Source organism: Pteropus vampyrus, unplaced genomic scaffold (assembly GCF_000151845.1).
Source record: "Pteropus vampyrus isolate Shadow unplaced genomic scaffold, Pvam_2.0 Scaffold42, whole genome shotgun sequence".
NCBI lineage: Eukaryota > Metazoa > Chordata > Mammalia > Chiroptera > Pteropodidae > Pteropus > Pteropus vampyrus.
Window position 1 is genome coordinate 2,760,237 of NW_011888823.1, and position 16,835 is coordinate 2,777,071.

Consider the following 16,835-nt stretch of genomic DNA (forward strand, 5'->3'; position numbering starts at 1 on the left):
AGAGCTCTAAGTGTCAACAGGCATGATCATTATTCAAGTCACCCGATAAGATACAAGAAGAGATGTCACGCAGGCTGCCAAACAGGACACATTATTGCCAGGTTCTGTGCCCTAAAGGAGGGGCCCAGGACAATCCAGGCAGATGGTCTGTGAGTTCTGACAGCCAGAAGCTTTCATGAGGGCATCGGACAACTCAAGTGAGCTGAATCCTCAGAGAGGAACAAGGAAATGCCAGCCGCCCTCTTTGCTCAAAGTAGAAGAATGAGTTAGCACTTCTCTGGGCCTGAAGTGGGCTTGAACTTGTCCAAGGATAACGAAAGCTTTGGGCAGCTGCCCAAGATGTGGTCATAACCCCGCTCAGAAAGTCACAAGAGGAGGGGTAAGATGGCAATGGGCCTACTATCCTCCTTATTGGAAGGATGCTGTGCCACCACGCACATGCCCACTTGTCAAGTTACTGCCGATCTAAAGCAGACGGCAGTGGGGCCTGTCACTCAAACAGACCATGGCCTTTAACCCACTCCTTTATTCCCCAGATCCAAGCCACCAGGGCTGGATAGTGCTCTTCTCCACTGGTTCCCCTGTACACCTGGAAGAAGGCCTCTGTCAAGCTGCCCAACTCCCCAGGAGTATGAGGTTGGAGGGTCAATAAAGAGAAAGTCAGAGGAAATGGCTTTAGGACAAACTCTGAATGTCCCAAGTGAAATGATCTCTGATTGCCCAGGCCCCAGGCCAGGCTGGCTCCCCACCTATGGGTTTGCCACTGTCTCATCGTCCCTTGTTTTTCTCTCTCCCATGCCTAACCGGCCCCCACTGACACTCTTCCCTCTCCCATCCTTCAAGATATCCATTCCTGGCGAAGTTTTGGGTTGCTGCAGCCCCCTGAGTCCTCTCAGAGCTTCCACAGCCCCCGCCCCTGGGTGAGGAAGAATCCCCCTCCTAACCAGGCCCAGCTCAGCTTGTGTTTTGGACAGCTCTGGCCTCCTCTGCTTAAATACAGGCGGGTCCAGGGATAGGGGGCGGGGGGAAGGCAGGTGAGAACAGTGATGGTCTTCAAGGCTCCAGGCTCTCAGGCCTTGTTTATGTTCTTCAAATTGAGTGACATGTTCACTAGCCAGAGGTTATGTCCGGTGCTACCTTTCACTAAAATTTTTTCACCTGTTGTTCTGAGGCCTCAGGGTGTATTTATACCAGAGGCCACCCTGACACACCAGCCAGGACCAGGACTCATCGGGTTTCACAAGTCCTCGCCTTCTTTTTTTCTCATTTTCCAGTTGAGGAACGCCCACACTTCTCAGCTATTTGCCAAGCAGAGATGACTGACTCAAGCCGTGTCCAATGAAGAGCCAAGCTTTCCTGGTTCAGGTCCTCTTTCTTTCAGAGGTTCAGAAAGAGATAGTTCCTTGCTGGGAGTGCGCCCGGGATTTGGGTCTCCACATCCCCCAGAGCAAACAGGGAGCCTGCGCACACTGAGGCTCAGAGGGGAACTAGGCAACCTTATATAGGGCTCCAGGAAGGAACGCAAAGCCTCTCTGCCAAGCTGGTCTGCATACCCCCGCCGCCTCTGCATCTGGAATCTTCTCTGCACGCATCTATGCTCTAGGTTTTTGCGTTTGACCTTTGCTTTGCTCCTTGGCGAAGCTCCTCTGGTATTCCACGTGGCCTTGTCCAATCTCAGGGGAAAGGGATTTTATCCGCACTTAGGCCAGGGGAGTTGTCAGAGGCCAGATGCTGTTAGAGGCCATCGTGGTGCCAGAGACCAAGAAAGCTGGAAGCCCTCAACTCTTCCTTATGCACACCAGTCTCACAGTGGTCTGACCCTTCTCTCCTGACCAGCTGCAAAGTTCTAGCTGTTGGCCCGAACACCTGGGAGGAAACTGAGGAAAGAATAAGGCAGCAGGGCCGGCTCTAGAGGACACGGCTAAGGTGGGGCTGAGGGATCCCGGCTGTGGATGCTCACTGCCGCCTAGGCCTGTGGAACCCCACTAACCTCGCTGGACCCCCTTGTCTGCCGAGGAACTGAAAGTGCTCGAATGGGTGGACTCTTTGACCACAGCGGGTCCACCAGGTGGCAGTGCTGCTCCTGCCCGCTAGGGGCAGAGCCTGCAGTGTGAGAAAGCTACCACCAGAGGGCAAAGCAGAGACAACGGTTCCACTACGCTGCTGGTTGCCTAGCAACTGTGACGCAGAGAGCTCCCAGTTTGCACCCTCCTCAAGGCCTCCAGGTTATTTCTGGCATAACAGATTTGCACAAGGAGTGGCCTCAGGAATCCCAGAACTGCTTCTCTTTTAAGCCAGGAGAATATAAAATGGTCCAGGGACCCCAAGTCCAGCAACACTCTGGCGTCGAGGAGGCTATACCTCCTGCTCCTTGGAATGCCAGGGATCAGGAAAAAAAGATGAACGTTTGTCCTTCTCCCCTGTCGCTCCACAGCCATTGGGCAAGCTCTGATTTCCCTAGTGGCTGAAGCAGAGAAACCACCTCTTTCTCCCCTTTCCCACCCTCCCCCTTCTATTCGGGGGCAGGATTAAAGGCTAGTGACCTTGAGCCAGACCTTGAGCCTCTCCACTCCTCAGCTGCACTTCAGCGGACTCAAAGGGGTGATGATAAGGCCCAGCTCTGACCTTCTGCGGTCTTGATTCTCTCCCTTTCCCCTAAGAATTCTGTCCTTGCCTCAAACCTCTCCCCAGTTTTGATGACCCTGAAAAAAGAATTCTTCCAATTCCAGATGGGTAAGTATGACCTGAGAAACCAAGACATGGAATCAAGAAAGTGAGGCAGACACGAGACAAGGAGTGTGGTTGTAATGAGCTCAAAGCCTGTGATGGTCTGGTCCGTGTCAGGACCTGGGTGAGACAAGGTCAGGGCCCCAGGCAGAGTCAGGGCGCCCCTGTGGCCGAGGCATCAGTAGTGGTTCCAGGCACATCTCTAGGTCAAGAGGAGCCCACCGGCCCTAGGGCTGGGTTCTGACAGGGGCCCGGGTGTCGGTCACTAAGGTGTTGGGGTCTCTGAGGGGCACCACGTTGGAGGATCACACAGGCATGTGCAGCTCATTGTACTCATCCTGGCCGTCCTCGTCGAAGTTTGGTTCAGCATCTTCCGAGTCCAGCTGCGGGAGGAGCAGAGGTCATGGGAGGCGGGGAAGCACACTCGTGCCCTCCAGCTCCTCCCCTGGACAGCAGCCCTCACTGCTCCCAGACCTTTCCAGGCCCCACTGTCTGGAGGGACCATGACCCTAGACTGAAGCATTTCCCTCTGGCCAAAACCTTCAGGTCATCTTCCCCAGTGACACTTCCTGATAATAATGATAGCAGCTGCCGCATATGAAGTGCCTTCCTGGGGCCGGTCCTAGCTTCTGCGGTAGGTACCTCTACAGACCATGTTTGGGTGGATGATTTGCAAAAAGATGTCCCTTCCTCTAGATTACAAAAATAAGACTCAAGAGGGATTTCAGCTCCACTCCACCCCCACGGGTTGTCCCTTGGCTACGTGCTTTTGTTCAGTGCATGACCTGCAGAGCCGTCTGCAGCAGCCCTGTGCATTCTTTACACCAAACCATTATACTCAGTACTTTACCTGAATTACTGTTTAATCCTCACAACAATCTTATAAGGTAGAATCTATTATTAGCCCCATTACACAGATGAAAATAAGATTTCAGAGGTTAGGTAACCTGTGTACAGTCACACCACTAGCAGGTGGTACAGCAGAGATTGGAACGCAGGTCTCCCTGATTCCAGGCCCATCCACCCTGATGCTGCCCCGAGCACCAGCCCTTACCGCCTGTAGCTCCCTGTCCTGAAAGAGCCGGGGCAGAAGGCAACGCCTCAGAGGCACCGTGAGCAGCAACAGGAAGGGGAAAGCGAGCGAGGCTGCCGTGGACTTGACCACCCAGAGCAGTGCGATGCAGCCCAGCTGGATGCAGGTGAACAGGTGCATCCGCCATGTCTTCACCTGGAGAACGGGCATCAGATCTCACCACACTCCTACCTACATCTCTGGGGACGCCGATCCCCAGATCCCAACCCATCTTCATAGTCATCCTGTCCATCTCTGACCCAGGAATCCCTCAGAACCACCCCCCATCACCCTGTCTCCCCACCTCCATGCTTCCTGGCTCTACCTTGGTCACATAGGGCTGCTCGGGATGGTGTTTTGCCGGCATGAGGATGAGCAACAGACGCTGGGACAACTGGATACCAGACAGTGACGTGACCCCCATGTACAGGAAAATCCCAAAGAGCACAGCCAAGGGGATCCGGCGCAGCACAGCCCCCATGACGATGGACAGGCCTGGAGGAGGTGACACAGACCTACCTGACCCCTCAAACAGCCCTGTGAAGATGAGCGGGCCTGGGGAGGAGACAGGACATGGACCATCTAATTGATCAGCTGGGCCTCATCACCATGAACAAGAGAAGATGGAATAGGATAGAACACCGGGAAAGGAATTGAGGGAAAGGGGCTGATGGAGGGTCCAGGGCAGGACAGAGGCTAGACAGTCTCATTTAGAGATTTGGAGGGGACCTGGGCCGAGCCTGGGAGAGAGAGTTGATTTAAGGCCTTGGGGTCCAAGAAGGCAGGGGCCAGGGCCTCGCAAGGTGGACACTCTCACCTACGAGGCTGGCGATGAGCACGCCGGTGACTCGCTGCTCCCGCACCTCCTGAATCTGGGGTTTGTCACCAGGTGCAATGGCAGTGCGCATTACAGTCAGCGCGTTGACGTGGGTGACCGAGCGGACGGTGGCGGCCGTGAGCCAGGGCAACCCAAACAGCCCACAGAGCCCACCCAGAGAGCCGATCAGCAGCAGGTCCAGGTGGAAGCCAGAGCCCTTGAGCAGCCTCCGAGCCTTCTGACTGACAATAAGACTGCAGGAGAGGACGGACGGAAGGGGGCTGAGCGTCCTGGCGGGCGGGCCAGCGGCAGGGCGAGGCACACGCGGCAGGGGCAAGGTAGTGGGGGGAGCACGTGCAGAGAAGGGCTCTCCCCAGGACCTGCCAGCTTCCTCTTTCAAGTTCCCAAATTGAAGTTCTCACATTTAAGCAAATTGAGCCAAATTCCTATACTGTGGATGTTTAAAATACCACAAAAGCCAGATGCCAGATCTCACCACGTTACTGTGGTTTAACCAAAATGAGATACGTGTGAGCATCGCTGAGTAAGAGAATAGTAAGACTGCTGTGTGCTAAAGACTGTTAAATGTCACCCCGTAAATGGTGGTGGCAACAGAGATATCACGTCAAAGCACCACAGGGAAACTGTGTCCCAGGGGCGGGGACGCTCCTGCCGCCCATCCCACCACTCTCCACTCCTCCGCCAGAGTCCCCTCAAGCCCTCTCACGCAGTGATTTGTGTCTCCATGAAGATCAGGATGAGGACCAGGAGGGCCGGGACAGCGGCTGCCACCATCATCCAGGGCGGGAAAGGACGGGCACTGCCCAGGGGTGGGACGAACCATGTACGCTTATCAGGGGAGGTCACCGAGAGCCCCGTGGGCACTGTCAGCTTCTGCATGGCCAGAAGGAAGACAGGACTCAGGGACACTGCCACTCCCTGCTAGGAACCCATGCAGCAGCTGCTCCCACGAAAGTGTGTGTCCCCAGTACCAGGGATCCGGGGAACTTGGGTGTGAACAGGTTTGGGGGAAATTAGTTTTGTATCCTCCAAAGTCCTACAAGGATCCAGTAGAGGACAGAGACCTTCTCCCCAAGCCCCAGAACTGCCAAGAGAACTGCTATGGGAACATCTGCCATTCTGCCCCCAGCCCCCTACCTGCTCCCCCAGGAGTCTTGACTAAGGGTCACCTATGGCCTCAGATCCCCTGGGTGGCCTCCTCCGCTGGATTGTGTGGCTGTTTCTGAAACCCCCAGCCTGCCACCCCTGTGGCCCCAGCAGGCCACTGCCACGACACTAGAAAATCGGGGTTCCAGCCTCGATCTTGGCTGCTGGGGCAATGGGGACGTGTCACAGCACGCCTCTCAAGGCCCTGGGTGAGAATGAGCTGCCGGAGGGGGCTGAGGTTCACTCACCTGCGTGTAGGTGTCTGTAATGGAGTAATCCACCAGGACCATGACCAGAATGGAGATGGGGATGCCGAAGTCCCCGATGATGCGTCGAGCCTCGAGAGAAGGGAGCGAAAGGTGGAGACGAGGGTCAGGAGGCTAACGTGGGGCCTATCACCCCCGACCACTCTTGGGCCTGATCTGGTGCCGGAAGTTCCCTAACCTGTCCCTTTAAACCCCATGGGTGCCAGCGCCGTCCAGGCAGGCATTTCTCTCCTGATTAGACTTCGCTGGGCCTTCTGATGAGGGTAGGGAGGCACAGACTTGGTGTAGGTCCATGGGCTGACCAGGCCCCATTCCCAGCAGCCATGCACCTTGCCACCCAGGAAGCGGCTGTTCCTGAACTTGCGTAGGAAGAAGGCGATGAGGAAGGTCCCGAGCATGAGGATGAGGGACAGCAGAGCCGTGTTGGGCTGGTTCCTCGGGCCTGGCGGCCCCTCAGTAGGAGGCAGGGCACTCCCGTTCAGGTCCAGCCCAGCCTCCAATGCCCTCTCAGGGGGGTAGAATGGCAGCAGTGGGTGCTCCGTGAACACCTGTGTGGGTTACAAGGTTGCCCTAGTGCTCACCTAAGCAGGTGACCCTGATTTCATCACTATCAGTAACACCTGTGAGGGAGAGGACTGGCCCCTCACATACCTGACCAGATAACAGTAACACAGAACATGCAGCTACATCATACACACACCCCTCTGCAAAAGGTGACCCGATGACACCCAGCCCCATAGGGCCGACAGCGCCCAGTCTTTCACATACCTGTGCAAGTGCGTCCTGGAGTTCTGACCGATACCCTGTGGGTTTGACTCCTTCTCTTTAAGCTCCGACCTAACCCAGGGTGTCCCCAACCCCACAAGCCCACACCCAACGGAGCCCCGCTCTTTGTTCCCTCTGCCCCCAGTGCTCCGTGCCGCCCCCTCCCCAGGGCACTGCCCAGCACCTACCCATCTACACCCACCCCACCCCCAGGACCTCTCTGGACCTCCACCTTATAGAGCTTGTGGAAGGTCTCGTAGATGAAAATGAGAGAGATCAGGAAGGCGAAGATCTCCTGGGTGAAAGGCGAGATATAGCGGACCAGGAAGCTACCCTCAGCGGCCACCAGGGCAAGGACGAAGACCACCAGCCAGAGGCCAACCCACACCCGGCCGGTGAGGTACTCCAGGTCCTGGGCTCGGCAGAACTGGCGGCCAGGAGGGAGGGGTGGTTACCCGCAGCAGTCTGTCCTGGGCATCGGGGCCCCACAGAATGGGCGGGGGTCTGCAGGGCAGTGAAGGAGGAGGAGGGGGCGACTGCAGGAAGCTGTCGGCTGGGCTGAGGGACTGGGGCCGGGCGGGCGATCCCTGGGGAGGGCGGGGCAGGGCTGTCACCTTGAAGAAGGCTTCTTCGAAGACCAGCAGTGGCCCCGAGAAGCCGACCACGAGCAGCGGCTGGGCCCCCAGCAGAGAGAAGAGGACTCCGAGCACCGCGGTGGACACGATCAGCTCAGACACGCCCATCAGCCCCTCGGTCTTCTCCCCTGGGGCAGGCAAGGGTCAGCAGGATGGCCCTGGCCCGTTCCCACCTGGCCCCTCTTCCCGATCAGCTTACCCTAACCTGGGGACCTAAAAGAATGGAGCAGCCACCCAGAGCGATAAATAGAGCCCCCTCGTCAATCCCATCCCTCCTGCCCCCTCACCGCCAGCCCCCCAAAGTGATCACAGGATCCCCCACCCCTTCTCACTTTATAGCGCCCCAAAAGTGATCGCTAGAATCCCCTGACCCAGCAGCTCAAGATGGTCACACCGAAGTCCATGCCCTCTCACCCACGAGCCCCTAAGACGATCACTGGGGCCCAGGCACCTTGCCGGTGACAGAGCCCCCTCCCCTTTCCTCCCCTTCCCCTCACCTAGCAGCCCCCCAAAGGTGATGGCGGGGCTGAGGGCGGCGAAGTAGATGAACAGCACGGCTGCCACACACTGGGAGTGCAGAGCGTCACGCAGGTCGCTGGGGTAATGTGGGTACCGGCGCTTCACGTCCCGAACAAGCCCCCCAAATACTGAACCAGTCCGCCGCAGGGGGTCATCTTCAGGGGTCGCCTCAGAGCCCCCCAACTCCACTGACAGCTCTGGGGGAACAAGGTGCTGCTGGAACGCAGACCAGTCCCTCGTGCTGGGAGGCCCTCAACCCTTCCCTGCCTGGGCCACTGGGAGTCCGGATAGGGCTGGGGCCACAGCCGTAGGAGCTGTGCGGAGGAGAGTGGGGTGGGGGACGGTGGGCCCCAAAGGGGCTGACCTTTCCCAGGGGCCACGCAGCTGCCCCGGGTGGTCATCTCCACTTTGGTCTGTTCACGCTCCCGCCGCTTCCGCAGCAGCTCTCGCTGGAAGGCGGCCACAGAGCGCAGCAGGTCCCGTCCCTCCACCTCCGACGGGGGGATCACGATGCTGCCATCCAGGAACTCGCTGATGGCGCTCAGAAGGTCCTGCCGGTCGTCGGCCTGGTAGGCAGCCTCATGAAACAGCTGGGGGGCAGGAGGGCAGGGGCTGAGCCGGCCCAGGGAGCCCCTGGGAGGAGGCTTCAGGGAGGGGGTGTTGGGACGTCCAACAACATACACAGGTCCGGTCCAGTTGTCCAAATTCTGACTCACAGCTCTGCTGGCCAGCAAGCAGCCACTGCCCTGAACACTGCCCCCTCCGAGGGCCCTCTAGTCCCCTGGGAGCCTCCAGACTTTTCCACGAGGCAACGGCTAAAGGGGCAATGCCCGGCATAGCGGAGTGCCCACGCCCTGTAGGCTGGTGAGTGTCCTGACCATCACCCCTGGCTAGAGGACCCTCCTATCCAAGTCCAGGAGAAGCGGCAGCAAAGACCAGCGTAGCCAGCCCTCCTGTTCAGGTCTCACGTCATGTCCAAAACTTGGGGGCCTGGGCTGCTTCTCCCCCTGCATCCACCTCCGCACCCCCTTTCTCCCCTCGCCCAACAGCCCTCTCCACCACTCCAAAGCATGGCCTCTACCCAGGAGGCCCATTAGCACTCGCATCTGGGGGCACCCTGGGCGCAGTGAGAGAGACAGGAAAGAAGGAGGGCCCAGGAAACGGGCCTAGAGCGCCAGCCCCCCGGGCTACGAGACCAACCTTGTCAGACATGAGGGTGGCAATGGAGCGCCCGAGCTCATGATAGTCCGTGCTGGTATGACTGGGCCCCAGCATCACAAAGAGGAAGCGAACCGGCACGGGGACCTCAAGCACAGACTCCAAGAGCACAGCCTCATTCAATCGCACAAAGGCCGCTGCCGGCTGCTCCAGGAAAGGCACACAGCCTGCGGGGAGAGTGAGGCACAGGGCTCTGGGCAAAGGGGAGTGCCCCGCACACGAGGGCCTGGGATGTCCCCTCCAGGGCAGGCGGGACTAGCTCAGGCCACCATGTACAGCGGAACCAGTTGTGTACTACATAAAGAAATCCCGACCTAAAGGAGGCTTATTCATCTATGTGTTGGTCTATTCATCTCAATTTACCAACAAATGAAAATTCAGGGTCTTAAGGAAGGGGCGCTTTTTTTCAGCTTCTCACCAAGGTGGTACAGGGACTAGCAGTTGTCCAAGATAGCAGAAAACTGGAAGGGAAGCAGGCAGAGAACTGGGGAAGAAAGGGCGGGGGGCAAGACGGGTTGTGAGGAAGAGCATGGGCAGGTGGGGGCCTGGATGGGGCTGGGAGAGGCAGCCTGCAGGCCAGAGCCTAAGGCCAGCAAACCACAGTGGAGGTGCCCATGCTGTGTGGCCCCTGCGCCCAGCGCCCGGCCCTCCTTACCCACGAGCACCACGGTAGCCTCAGCGTCTTCGGGGATCTTCTCCAGCAGCTTCAGGCTTTTCCCCCGGTGACTGTCTCCTCCAGGCATGTGGAGGGGCTTCTGAGGACGCAGAACTGGAATAGGGCTGGGACCCAGACCGGAGGCCATGGCAGGCCCTCCCTGCCCTTGCCCCAGCCCTGGACGCTGCCCTCTAACTCTGCCTCCTCTCACCCCAGCCAGGGTAGGGACTGTGGGTGATGTGCCCCACATCGGGAGGGGACCAGCCTAAGATCTGGACCCCTCCCCCAAAACCCCTCCCCCCAACAACCACCTCAGCCTTATCTTGTTTTCAATGTCTTCCCCGGATCTGCTACATCATCCCTTTTAAACCTCCTGTTTCTCCGGGGTAGGGTTCCCTCGTGCATGTCCCCTACAGATCTCCCACACGCCTAGTACAGTGCCAGGTGTCCCACCTCCCTAACCCACTCAGTGAAGCCATAATGGCTTCCGCTGAAACTAGAAGGCCTCTCCATCCCCCAGCCCAGGTCAGAGCTAGGCAACTGACCTCCTTAGCATCAGGATCATGAGGCCAGAGTGGTGCTGGCTCCCCCAGGTCATCAGCCATGGTAGGCACCGCCCCATCAGGGCCATGGCTGGGGGTAGGGTGGTGATTGCCCAGGACTGAGTTCACGCTGGAGCTGGACGTGTTTCGGGGAAAGAAGCCACTGTCCTTGTCATCATTGGGGTGGCTGGGGAAAGGGCAGAGGGAGCAAGGCAGGTTAAGAGAGGCCTTTGGTGGACGGAAGTCATGAGGAAGTGAGAAATGGAGAGTCAGGGCCTCTATCCCTCTGCCTCAATGTAAGAAAGAACTTTCTAATGGCTGGCGATGTCCAAAATGAATCAGGAATGAGTTCCCCGTCCACTGGAGTATGCGAGCAGAACCTGGAGAGCCACGCAGAAGCGTCTGTATTCCTGGAGGGGCAGCTGAACCAGGAGGCCCCCTCCCAGCACCCCACCCGGTCACCTGTGCTTCAGTAGCAGGGTACGCAGGACACTGGCCCTGTCCTCTGGCCGAATCTGGTCAGACACAATCATTGTCTCCACCACAAGATGTGCGATGCCTGGCAGAGTGGTCTGCTCCAGGTCCAGGAGGGCAGCTCCTGGGAGCATGTAGGGGAGCAGACACAGCCCCATCAGATAGTAAAAAACGCCCCCCCCCAGCTGCCTCGCTCCCCCAGAGCAGGCAAACGTGCTGGGTGAGCCAGATGCCCAGTACACCCAGGCAGATAGACAGTTCCACGTGGCCATGACCCAGCCAGAAGAACGAGGACACAGCACCTCCTCGCCCAGGGAGGGGAGTCATTTGCTAGTTAACTCCATGTGGACTGATGCCTACTCTGCCCGAGGTACAGTGCCAGGGACTAGGGCAAAGTACAGGCCCTCAGAGCTTATAACTCACAGGCAGTTGGAGTCCACATCCCCAGAGTGGCAGCCAGACCTCGCCCGACTCCAGGGAGTGGTCCCCAGGAGCCAGGCAGCCCAGCACAGGCTCTGCGGTCTGTGAATAGGGCATGCAGCCCCAGGGCCAGGCCTGCAGGGTCCCTACCGTGGGCAATGGTCCTCCTGAGCTCCAGGAGGCTGCGGAAAGACAGCGAGGCCACACGGGGCTTCCCCCAGCGCTCCGTCTCCTCCTCCACATCCTCCTCAAACTTGATCCAGCGAGCCGTCTCCCGCCAGTGGGGCTCCTGGCTGCGGTCCAGCATCAGCTCGTTCAGCTCCACAAACACCTGGGGTGAGCACCAAGGGTGAGGGCCCGGGGGCCACCAGGTGGGACCGGCTGTCTTGGGGACATGGTGACGGGGCAAGGTGGGGAGGACGGGAAAGAAAAGCTCTGGGAAGGGGAGGCAAGAGGAAGCTGCAGGCCCACCCCCTCGGGTCCTGTACCTCGTGAGGCCTTCGGTCCAGCTTCTTCTTCTTCTTCTTCCTGCGCAGGATGGGAGCCAGGCCACCGGGGCTGCCCCTCCCGCCCTGTGTCCGAGATGGCTTCTTCACTAGGTGCCGCCGCATACCAGGGTTGTCCTCCAGCCGATGACCTGCGGAGAAGGTGGGCTTAGTGGTCCCAGGGGTCCAACTCGGGGCCTCAGGGCCACGGCCAGCCTCTCCAGACCCCTGCTCTGCCCAGCCAGTCCACTTGGTGGGTGCCACAGTCACCCAGGGGCCATGCCAACAGGACTACCTTGTCCAATGTGGCAATTTCATACAGGCCCAGAGAGAAGGAAGGACTAGCCCAAAGTCACAGGGGACCACTAGCCAAGCTACAGCACAAAAGCAGACCCCAACTCAGTCCACAGCCCCTGCCACGGCCACCGCCTCTCACTCTGGAGTGTCATGACTTACGTCAAGTCGCCAGGCCCCAGGCCCCCAGCACTCTCCCTCTGAGCCCTCTCTTGGCACCCACATCTAACCCCATAGGTACTCATCTGGGCAGAATCAGGCAGAGCCTCTCTCCTTTCCTCCCCGCCTGCTCCTTCCAGGCCAGCAGCCGGGTTACTCACAAGCCGGTCCCCCTGCCATGGGGTTCAGCTGGCCCCTGGTGGACTCCCCCAGGTCACAGTCCTCAAGGTCCAGCACAAACATCTCTAAGTCCTCTGAGGCCAGCGAGTCTCGAGGGCTAGGGGCTGGAGCCATCCCGGAGCCCTGGCTCTCGGCATCCCAGGGCCCAGGGCTCAGTGTCCCATTGGGCTCTGTGACCTCCTCCCGAGGACTCGTCATTCCCCCAACGACCAAGGCCTCGGCCCCTGCTCCCTCCCAGAGCCCCAGCTCTCCTCAGATGAAGGAGCCTGGACAGGAGTAGTGTTCGTCTAGCCAGAGCTGGAGATGGCTGGGCCTCTTTATCCCGACTCTCCACGTCCCCAGGCTTGTTGCGGGCTGCTTCCAGCCCCCACCCACGATCTGTAAACACGCCCTCCCCCTGACCTGCCCCCATCGGGCCACCACCACTGCTGCTGCCATCGGATTGTTCCTGTCCCTGTCCTCAGGCCCTGGCAACTTTCCATGACGTATTGAGCTCAAAGCCCTCCTCCCCACCCCCGCCTACACACTGTGGTTCCAAGGGGGAGGAGGGCGGGGTCACTGATGCCCCTGGCCCAGGCACAGAGCCCCGTGGGTGATGACAGGTGGCACAGAAACCAGGGCACTGATAAGATGGAAGGAATGTGCCGAGATCACGGCCAGGTCCAGCCATGGGTGGCTGGACAGGAGAGAGGGGGCCCCTAACGCAGGGAGAAGCAGGCCTGGCAGAGCGGCTCAGACTCAGGGGGCTGCTGCGAAGGGGTAAAGAGTCAGCCCTGAGAAGCAGAGCTTTGGGTGAGGGGGGACATAATGATATCTCCAAACATCATGTGGAAGGGGGGCTGCCTTATGCCCGGGGTGACTCAGAGGACAGAATCAGGACAGAAGAGCAGAAGTGTCATGAAGGGAAATAGCTCTGGCAACCAGAGAGGTGGCTTCGTGAGGTAGTGAGCTCCCCATCACTGGCCATATTCCAGCAGATAGGGACACTGCAGAGGAAGCTCAAGCCGGGGCAGGGGAGAGCACGGAGCCTCTCTAAGGTCCCACACAGACTCAGTGCTCATGGGAGTGGGCCGTGGGGGAAGGCCACAGGGTGCCACTCACTCTTCATGTCGTCCAGGTCCGCAGAGCCCAGCATCTGGGCCTCTGCCTCGTCGGTGGGCACCTGCTGCTCTGGGCCACCCAGGCTGCCCAGGGCACTTCCTGGGCACAGCCGCTCCCGTAGATCATAGCTGGCCGATGGGCTCCAGGGCCGGCTCTTCTCCCCAGCAACTCGGGAGGCCCGGGCCCGGGAGCTGGGGGAGCTGAGGAAGCAACATGGCAGCCTTGACTTGATGGGGAACCGCAGTAGAGATGGGCCGGTTTAGGGGATTCCTTTGCCTTCTGCTTGGGGCAAGGCCTGCAGCGGCCCCCTGAGCACTAGACACAGGCTCCTCCTGGGCAGAGAAGGAAGCTCACCTCCTCCTTCCTGTCCCTTCCTCTCAATCCTCGTCCTCCTCTTCACTTTGACACCCTCTCTCCCACTTGGCCCTCTGGCTCTCTCTTCCTTGTCAATCATCTGGACCCCGCCTCCTCTGCTCCCTCTTCTCCTTCCTTCTTCTTTGGGGTCAGAGCTGGACACACTCTCCAGGAAGGAGGCCGGAACCTCCTCTGGGCTGGACTAGAGGCCAGTACCTGACCGAGTGCTGGGGGCTCTTGTCGGAGCGAGGGTTGCCCGAGGGCAGGGGCCTGGTGAAGGTGGCCCTCACTGAGAGGCCGGGACTGTCATCCTCGTCACTTCCAATGGAGAACTGTGGACAAACCAGAACTGTGGACAAACCAGGGCCCCTGGGCTCCCGCCCCAACTCAGCTCCCAACCCACTGCCCAGCCTGGCCCAGGCCCCGTCTGCCATGTCCTCGCCTCCTCCCCGCACTCCTCCCCCGGCCGCCAACCCTCCTTCGGGGGGCAGACTCCTACCTTTGCTTTCTGTGGGGACCCCGAGGGTAGGGGCTCCACAGGCTCTGCCTCAGATTCCCCTTCCTCTTCCTCTTCCTCCTCCTCCTCGTCCTCCTCCACCCCGGCTCCCCTCTCCTCCTGGATGGGAGGGGTCCCCTCAGAGGGGGCAGCGGAGGTCTTCTCCTTCTTCCTCTTCCCCCTGGTTGGCCGGGCGGAGGTGGAGGGCAGTCGCCGCAGCTTGTGGGGCGGAGGCAGGCGTGCTGAGAGCGGGTGGTGGGTGTGGTGGGATGTGTGCCGGTGAACTGAGGGTGTAGGAGAACCAATTGAGGCCCCCACAGCAGAATGGGACCCCATACCACCCTAGGGGCACACACCTTATTCTAGCTCAAGGCCTCAAACAAGGGCACCCTAGTCCTTTCTCCAGAGCCAGGCTCCCCCCAACACCTGTGTCCATGTCCTGTCATTGGTGAGTGAGGCCTGGTAGAGTAGGGGAACAGGAATAATGGATGGGGGGGTGTCATGGGGTGGGGGCGGGAGGACACGATAGAGCAAGAAAAAGAAAAGTAGAATCAGAAAGCTAAGGAAGGAAGATGAAAAGGCAGAGAGAACAAGGCCAGGGGTCCGGCAGAGCCTTGGGGAAGATGAAGGTCACTGAGGGAGGCCTCAGGCCCATCTCCCTACAATTCACCTGAGACTGGGGCCCAGCTCCCCTGGCAGGTGGACAGGCAATGGGTGAGTGAGGCAGGATGACTTAACATGGTATGGTGGCCCAGCACAGCATCCAGCACAGCATCCAGCACAAGATGGCACTGGGTAACCAAGCCAGTGGTGAGCACGGCGATGGTGGCAATGAAGGTGATGGTGGTGAGGGCAGCCACACTAGGGGTCCCCAGGCTACCCACACTCAAAGTCCCGCTCGCTGTAGCTGCGGCTGGGCTTCTCGGGGTCCCAGGCCGGGGGCTTGCTGATGAGATCCCCAAACCTGCTCACAGCCAAGGTCTTGCCCAAGTCATCATCCTCCTCCTCCATGTCTGGACTCAGAGGGGGCTCCTCCAAGGGCACCCGGACCTGTGGGCTCAGACAGCCTCTCCTAAGGCCCTTGACCCATGAAGGCTCCACACACCCACCCCAACTCCAAATCCTGAGCGGGGTCAGGGGGCACCAGTAGGCTCCATCTTCTACAGCCCCTTCTCCCCAGGCCCCAGGCTGGGGTCAGCACCCCAGGCTCCCAGGGCTAGGGAGAAAGGTCAACAGATCTGAAAAAATAGCAGAAGACCCTCTCTTTCTCCATACCCCCAGCCCAGATCCATCCCTGGATCTGGGGGTCCCAGGGTGAGCCAGAGGACGCCCCTCTCCTTGGGGGCCCTCCGACTGCCTCCTCTTCCCCCACCCCTGCGCGTCAGTCACCTGGGGTAGGGGGGAGGCGCCCCCGGGCGGCGGGATCACTCCGTTGGCCATGGCCGGGGAGGCGGCTCGGGAGGCTCTCGCTCACTGAGGGACCCGTGACCCGGGTGAGAAGAAGAGGGCGCTGCGGGGGCCTAGCGAGGAGCCCTGGGGGAGAAGGGAGGGTCAGAATCCCCGCGGCTGCCCTCTCCCCGTCCCTGGCGCGGACCTCCCGCCGGCCGGAGCGCCCATCAGAGGCCCCGCCACGCCCGGGACACCCTGGGGCCCGGCTCTGGCCCGCTGCTCCCGCCCCGCCCTGCGGTACCTCGGGGCTCCGGAGCGTGCGGGGCCCGGGCCGGCCGCCGCGCCCCATCTCCCTCCCGCGCTCGCTCCGGGGCCTGTCGCCGCGCAGGGCAGAATGGCCGGGGGGCGCCCGCGGCGGCGGCGAGCAGAGCCGGCCAGGCGGACGTAGGCGCCCGAGCCCGCAGCCCGCGGCTCCACCTCCTCGCTCTCGGCACCGCAGCTCCGCCGCCGCCGCCGCCGCCGCCGGTGACTCACCCCGCCCCGGCCCTCCCGGCCCCCACGCGCGGGCCTCCGCAGCACCCCACCTGCCCGCCAGCCCCTTCTCCAGGCGCCCCACGCATCGCTGGGGGAAGGGGCACAGCCTTCCAGTCCCCCAATCCCAAGATTCCCACCCCCACCTTGCTTTTAGACTCCCTTTCTCTCAAGAGTCCTGGAGGCGACCCCTCCGCAAGCACAAGCCCCTCCAACCTTGGAAAATGAGCTCACTGCACGGGGAAGCAGTCCGGATATAGCCCCAGATGCCCTGCTTCTGCCACCAGGAACCACCCAGCATTTGACCTTCGTACATTATTACTTCCCCTCCCCCCCGCCACCATTTCCCCACCTGTAGCCAGCGGGCCTGGTATAGTAGGGTTCCAATGTTCCATCCAGCTTTAAGATTCTGTGGCTGTTTCCACATCTCTCTCTCCCCCCTACTCCCCAAAGAAACATCTCTTTTTCCAAGAATAAAGGTCTCTGGAAGGAACTACTAGGTCCCAATTTGACCCTCTGGGATCTCGCTGAAACTGGGCACCAAGTTCAAGGCCATGTGTAGAACAGCC

The 16,835-nt window shown here is 60.1% G+C and overlaps 1 protein-coding gene across 8 annotated transcripts; it reads right to left on the reverse strand.

Moving 5' to 3' along the window:
* Window positions 1–2,774: 2,774 nt before the first annotated feature.
* On the reverse strand, window positions 2,775–16,463 carry SLC4A3 (solute carrier family 4 member 3). Of its 8 annotated transcripts, none has more exons than XM_023529728.1 (24): window positions 16,413–16,463; window positions 15,736–15,879; window positions 15,231–15,396; window positions 15,084–15,137; window positions 14,350–14,630; window positions 14,067–14,182; window positions 13,497–13,696; window positions 11,766–11,914; window positions 11,428–11,608; window positions 10,846–10,981; window positions 10,387–10,570; window positions 9,842–9,941; window positions 9,169–9,353; window positions 8,333–8,558; window positions 7,947–8,165; window positions 7,429–7,577; window positions 7,047–7,241; window positions 6,379–6,597; window positions 6,032–6,121; window positions 5,344–5,510; window positions 4,617–4,870; window positions 4,125–4,354; window positions 3,782–3,955; window positions 2,775–3,110 (listed from the first exon to the last, which is right to left on the reverse strand). In XM_023529728.1, exons 2-24 carry the CDS (start codon window positions 15,784–15,786, stop codon window positions 3,033–3,035), a joined length of 3,804 nt encoding a protein of 1,267 aa, XP_023385496.1. In that variant the 5' UTR covers window positions 15,787–15,879; window positions 16,413–16,463; the 3' UTR covers window positions 2,775–3,032. The 8 variants fall into 8 exon arrangements, with proteins under 8 accessions (XP_023385496.1, XP_023385497.1, XP_023385495.1 ...); XM_023529729.1 differs by lacking the exon at window positions 16,413–16,463 and adding an exon at window positions 16,037–16,229 and having other exon boundaries at window positions 8,333–8,534; XM_023529727.1 differs by lacking the exon at window positions 16,413–16,463 and adding an exon at window positions 16,037–16,229.
* Window positions 16,464–16,835: the final 372 nt, after the last annotated feature.

Coding starts and splice junctions, on each gene's coding strand:
- SLC4A3 (XM_023529728.1), bottom strand. CDS start 15,786: ATGGCCAACGGAGTGATCCCGCCGCCCGGGGGCGCCTCCCCCCTACCC. Junction 10,571..10,845: donor ACCCTGCTACTGAAGCACAG/GTGACCGGGTGG, acceptor CCCTTTCCCCAG/CCACCCCAATGATGACAAGG. Junction 4,355..4,616: donor GCTCATCGCCAGCCTCGTAG/GTGAGAGTGTCC, acceptor TCTCCTCCCCAG/GCCCGCTCATCTTCACAGGG.